Here is a 6773-nt window from a genome sequence, read left to right as displayed (position 1 = left end):
GTGAATATCTATTATGCCTTGATATAGAAATTGTCAGTAACTTCATGCTAACAGAAAATAGTTAGTCTATGTGCACATAGTATTCTGTATACCTAATTGATGAGAGAAGCATCAGCCTATGGTGACTGATCATCCCACAGTGGTCACCTTCGGGTGTCATCTGGTCACTTTTGAGTGTCATATGGTCACCCCGGGTGTCATCTGGTCACCTTCTGGTGTCATCTGATCTTTGACATGTATTCCACTACGTTATGATAATATGTTTAGTATGCGTATGTATATGTATATGTATATCAAGATAAATCATCTGATAAAATATTTATATGAAAAATAATCTAAAATGTATATTAAATATTATTCCCTCACTGAGTTGGTTGAACTCATCCTACATTCTTAATATTATTTCAAGTTTTTAGTTTCTGATAGCAATTGGATTTTGTTGAGTGTTCCTGCTTCTTCAGTTTTGGGTTGGTATACCTTACTTATTGTTCAAGGTTGTTTTGATTCGATATCTTAGACACTCTATTATTACTCTGTTTTAATTAAGTTTGGATTTTGACAATGTAATAAGTATTATGAATTATTATTTTTATTTTAATTACTGATGAAGAGTTTTGGACTATCTTTTGGATTCATAAATTTTGAATAATATAATATTTCTGAAGATTATGAAATGCTGCGTATTTTTAAATAAATTATTCTTTTGATACGTCTGTTCTGAGGCTTAGCATAGGTGGGGGGTCCTTTCGACACTGCTCTTGCGTTGCCGGTCATGGACCTGGGATTCGGGTCGTGATAGTAGGCATGGTGCACTATCAAATTTGCTGAAAACGTTGCCTGGGTTTACATGTTTAGGCTGGATTGTACGCCGACGGGTTGTCATTTCGACTCAACTATTCACACCATGATGTAGAGGAACTGCATATGATTATTTTCGTGCAAGTTTGGTTAAATTTGGTGGACATTTAGTGCATTAAATGCACCTGCAAAGTAAGCTACCAAATCAACTTTAACCAGGTAAAAAAAGAAGACAATGAACAGTGACCAGACGACGTGTTATCTGGTCATCTCTTTGTTTTTTTTTTGTTTTTTTGGTAAAACGGCGCCATTTTGGATTGAAATAGGAATTTTTACTAAATTTCAATTGAATGCTTTTTCTTTTAATTGCTTTCAATTGAACCCTTAATTTACCCTAAACTTTTGATTTAATGCAATGAAGCCTTTTACAATATAGTCCTTGATCTTGGAATTTGTTAATTTAACCCCTAAGTAATCATTAAACTTTCAATTTCTTCAATTTAGCCCCCAGTTTTTCTCAATTGAGCCCCTAAAGTGTAGCATCTCTTGCTGATTGGTCCCTGGATGTGAATTTTATCAATTTAACCCTAATTGACTCTAAAACTTGAATTTTCTTACAATTTTACCCCTAATTTAAATCAATTAACTTGATAAAAATTAAATATGGTCTCATAAAATTTCAATATTTTCAATTAAGCTCAAATTAACAATCAATTAACTTGATAAAAATTAAATATGGTCTCATAAAATTTCAATATTTTCAATTAAGCTCAAATTAACCTCCCAAACTTAATGCTTTACCAATTAAGCCCCAAACACAATTAATTTGACCCATTTAAAATATAATTACATCCTTACATTTAATTAAATCCTTTAATTAGACCTAAATTAATTCTTAAACATAATTAAAATTTTATTTGGCCCATGATTAAATCAAATTGGCCTATTAAAAATTTATTATGTCCTTGGACTTAATTTTTCATTGATTAAGTCCCAAAAAAATTAATTTGACCTATTTAAAGTATAATTAAGTTTTTGCACTTAATTAAATCCTTCAATTGAACTTAAATTAATTCTTAAATATAATTAAAATTTAATTGGCCCATGATTAAATCAAATTGGTCTATTAAAGTTTAATTATGTCATTGGACTTAATTTTTATGCAAATTCAGCCAATAATCATTTAATTTGACCTTAAATTTGTATTTTTTATCTGTTCTTGGGCACAATGGGGTACAATTAGACCTTTAATTTCCTCCAAAAATTGCAGCTCGATTTTTCAGTCTACTTTCTCCACATTGCCAGCCATTATTTTATTTTTTTATTTTTATTTTAAAAAAATATTTTTTTTTGGAATAACCCAGAATTGGGTTGTGACAGTTATAGCGGACTCTAAATTATTATTGTAGACAATCTATTGTTAAGTTTGATATCAAAACAGGAGTTGTAGTTTATGAACTTGTGAAGCAACTAAGTTTAATAATTGTGGCGGTTCTACGTTATTCATCTGAGAAAGAACATTCAATCAAATGAAACATCTTGTTTTTTTGATTAATCAACTTATTTAGTTCTTAAAGGTGCAATTGAATTAAATTACTAGTGTGGACACTATGGTTATTTAATGGTTACGTTTATTATACGGTGGATCCGTTAACTAATGAATGTTAAGAAGAGATAAATATTCAGAATATAAATTGAGGTTTTGTTTCCATGATTAGTTCTGATTTCTGTAGGTGGATGTGTGCTTGTGACCAAAATTTGTTCTCTTGATAATTTTCTGATTTTATTTAATTTTGCTTGATAGTTTTCTGTTTTCTTTGGCTTTACCCTAGATAACGTCTAAAACCCCCCCATGTTGCATATCATCTGGCATAAAAATTTAACGCGAAGCTTCCTCATGGGATTGACCCCATACTTGCTTTATATTATCTTATATGTTGTGTTTTAAGTTAGGGAATTAATTTGTGTGACTACGACATCGCAACAATTTGCTTCAAACTTCAACTAGATTTCTCTTTAATTTTTTGTTTCGAATTCCGATGTTAAATTTTCTGAAATAATCCATTTAAACTCTAAAAACCTATCGAAACATTAAAACAAACTTCATTCCTAAAAAGCACATTAATTATTATAAAAATCCCCAAATAAAAACAATAAATATAATTATAAAATAAAAGACTTAATGATACTTTTGATATATAATCAGCTAGAGTGTCTTCCCACATGATTTTTTTCTTATAATTTTTTTTCTAATTATCTTTGTCAATTTATTGTTTTAATATTGAGTTATTTGAGAATTACAATTACAAGTCATTACAACTAAGGTTAAATCATGTGAAAAAGCACTGTAGCTTTCCTCACAAAACACTGTGAATTGTTACAATTTTTCCAACATGATTTTTTTCTCTTTTTAGTGTTTGTTTTTTTCTCTAAAATTATTCCAATCAAATTTTTTTAATATTGAATTGATTAAGAATTTAGTTTTATAATTTAAAAAAAAAAACAATGTGAATTATTGTAGTATTTTCCCATATGGTTTTTTTTTATGATTTTTTTCAAAAGTATTTTTGTCGATTTTTTTTAATATTGAGTTGATTAAGAATTATAATTACAATAAAACTAAGTTATATGTGGAAAGCGTTGTGATTTTTCTCACAAAATACTGTGAATTTCTATAATATTTTTTCAAATAGTTTTTTATTTTTACTTTATTGAGGATATAGATTTGCAAATTTTCTTGCCAAGTCACGCTATCAAGTGTATCCATTAAATTATTATATATAAAAAAGTGTATCAATTAAATAAAGGAACTTGCTATTATGGTTTCTGTCCACATTCCTCGATGCTGATGGCACCTCAACGAGTATGGGATGCCACATTTTCTTATGTCTACTTCTCCATGCTCCATCCCTACATATACACGCACAGCACTATAAGTTTAATCCAATTCATAAGAGAAAGTGAATAGCATTAGGCAACAGAAAGATGATCAATTTGGCCGATGGAAAGCATGATCCTGAGCTACTTAAAGCTCAAGCTCATATATGGAATCACATATTCAGCTTCATAAACTCAATGTCTCTAAAATGTGCAATTGATCTAGGCATACCCGATATCATCAACAAACACAGCAAACCTGTGACCCTCCCTGAGCTCATTGCCACCCTACCTGTCCACCCTAGCAAAGCTCGTTGTGTCCCTCGCCTCATGCGCTTGTTGATCCATTCTGGTTTCTTTGAGAAACAAAAGGTTAGCGAAGATGATCAAGAAGAAGGTTATGTTCTCACCAATGCATCCCAGCTTCTCCTCAAGGACAATCCCTTTAGTGTAGCACCATTCTTGCAAGCCGTGCTTGACCCAATTTTAACAAAGCCATGGCATTTTGTGAGCACTTGGTTAAAAAATGATGATCCCACTCCATTTGACACGGCTCATGGGAGGACATTTTGGGACTATGTTGGCCATGAACCAGTGTTTAACCATTTATTTAATGATGCCATGGCTAGTGATGCTCGTTTGGTTACGAGAGTGTTAATTAATGAGTGCAAGGAGGTGTTTGAAGGGTTGGGTTCATTGGTGGATGTTGGAGGTGGCACCGGAACCGTGGCCAATTCCATAGCCAAAGCATTCCCACATTTGGATTGTACTGTATTCGATCTCCCACATGTGGTAGCTGATTTACAGGGTAGTGAAAACTTGAAATATGTTGGCGGAGACATGTTTGAGGCTATTCCTCCTGCCGATGGAATTGTTCTAAAGGTATGAACTTCTAGTTTTATCTGATTATAAAATTTGATGTCAATATCCATATAATTACGCTTATATTTAAATCTTATATAACTTGGTACAATTTGCCTGAAGTTCTTATCAAATGATCATTGCGACTTAAATATAATATTTTGGTCAATATTACTCAAAATTTTAATTGATTATTAGCCATAACAGATGCATTTTAAGAATCATGAAACTGAAGGTAAAATTATATTCCTCTAATATTATTTTCCATGGACAATATCTTTCATCATCAATCGTTTATATATAAATATAAGTCTGGTAGTATATTGTTTAAAGTCTATGTATAGCTCTTTATTCTCTTTGTGAGGAAAACAGTGGATTCTACATGACTGGAATGATGAAGAATGTGTTAAGATACTTAAGAAATGCAAGGAAGCAATCAAGGACAGGGAAGGAGGGAAGGTGATGATCATAGAGATGATGATGGAGAACCAGAAAGGAGAAGACGAATCAATTGAAACACAAATATTCTTCGATATGCTCATGATGATTTTGTTCACTGGCCAAGAAAGAAATGAGAAAGAATGGGCTAAACTATTTTCCGATGCTGGTTTTAGTAACTACAAGATAACTCCCATACTGGGTTTAAGGTCTATCATTGAAGTATTCCCTTGATGAGGAGAGCAATTGTTGCCTTTTAAGCATCTACTTAGCTGCCCCTGAGAATTACCTAATATCCCTTGTGTTCCAAGAAGCACGTTGCTGGTTGTTCCTACCTTGTGTTTCATTCTGGGTTTCTTTTTCTATTGTGTGGGTAATCATATCAAGGATCAAATAAGTTATTTCTCTTACATAAATAAATAATTACTTACTTATTATAAATAGATTGTTACTTTCACAGTTATGTCGTGGGCGTTTGGGACTGTCTTTGAAAAATGTTTTTAAAAAAAAATTAAATTTTTTTTCTTTCAATTAATATATTTTTAATATTTTTAAATTATTTTGATGTTCTGATTTTAAAAATAATTTTTAAAAATAAAAAATATTATTAACATATTTTTATGAGTAAAACTTATAATTATAATCACATTTTCAAATATACTTTCTACTATTTCACAACTAAAAGAATATGTCTGCACGCATGTGAGAGAGAGAAGAGAAAAATAAATATTAAAATATAAAATAAATAAAATATTTTATTATTACAAATTAAATTAAAATTCATTAGTGTTTTAGAGTTTTACGATGAATTGTAAACAGAATAATGCACGGTCAGATGACTAATGAGCCTTTCAGTAATAGCTTTTGTATAGTATATGCAAATGCATCGTCTATCTCTAGTAGTTAAGGACATGTATTTATTTTCTTGATCTCTTAAATTCATGTCTTGTTTCAAAATAAGTTATTTATGTTATACTAGCATGCATTTATAATTGTGTATGTGAGGTTGTGGGTTCGAGCATTATATCCTGTATCTTACTATAATAAATAAATAAATAAAATAAAAAATAAAAAATAAAAAATTGGCCTCGATGTGCTGGCGTTTCTTAGGCCACGCATCTAGGATATTTTCCACAAACTCATGACTTTTTTTATTGGGAATTTGGGTTTTTTGCTTTTCTTTTTTCTTTTTGATTTTTTTTAATTATATCTTTTATTTTATTTTATTTTTTAATATTATTTTAATTTTTATATTTTTTATTATACAATAAAAAACAATTTGGCTTTTTTTTCTTGGGTCTAATGTTTTTTTTTTAATTCTATCATTTAATATAGAGTTTTTAATTTTTTGGGTTTTCTTTGACATTTTTTTATCTTCTTTTTTGTTTCAATTCTTTTTTTAATATGATGTTTTATTTAATTTTATATTTTAGTATTGTATTAATTTTTTAATATTAGATACATCTAACGAACAAGATTGAAATATTTCTCTTATAATTTAATTTAAAATTTAGTTTAGACAACTAATTATATCAAAAAAATTTAAGTTTAATCTATTATACCGAACTCACGCTGACACCGAAAGGTTTTTGTTAATCTAAATATTATTTTTTATGTTTAATTTTTTTTTTCATGTTCAATAAGATAGTAGCCCTTCCTCCCCAAAGAGAAAGCAGGGCATTCACCTCTATCAATGACCTGAGAAAAGCAGCCTTTCTTAATATAGAACCCGAAGGCGAGCTACCCTGCTCGTGACACATAGATAGGGCTTGCTGCTCCTTCCCGTCCCTCCAGTTCTT

General features: G+C 30.1%; 1 protein-coding gene across 1 annotated transcript; it reads left to right on the top strand.

Annotated features, from left to right (window-relative positions):
* Nucleotides 1–3711: 3711 nt before the first annotated feature.
* On the top strand, nt 3712–5390 carry LOC105109613 (trans-resveratrol di-O-methyltransferase-like). The gene is made up of 2 exons (XM_011004361.1): nt 3712–4557; nt 4909–5390. Exons 1-2 carry the CDS (start codon nt 3784–3786, stop codon nt 5206–5208), a joined length of 1074 nt encoding a protein of 357 aa, XP_011002663.1. The 5' UTR covers nt 3712–3783; the 3' UTR covers nt 5209–5390.
* The last annotated feature ends 1383 nt before the right edge of the window (nt 5391–6773 follow it).

This window comes from Populus euphratica, unplaced genomic scaffold (assembly GCF_000495115.2).
Source record: "Populus euphratica unplaced genomic scaffold, PopEup_1.0 scaffold223.1, whole genome shotgun sequence".
In the NCBI taxonomy this organism is placed as follows: Eukaryota; Viridiplantae; Streptophyta; class Magnoliopsida; order Malpighiales; family Salicaceae; genus Populus; species Populus euphratica.
Note: the sequence above shows the minus strand (reverse complement) of the source record. Positions and strands in the feature narration are given on the sequence as shown.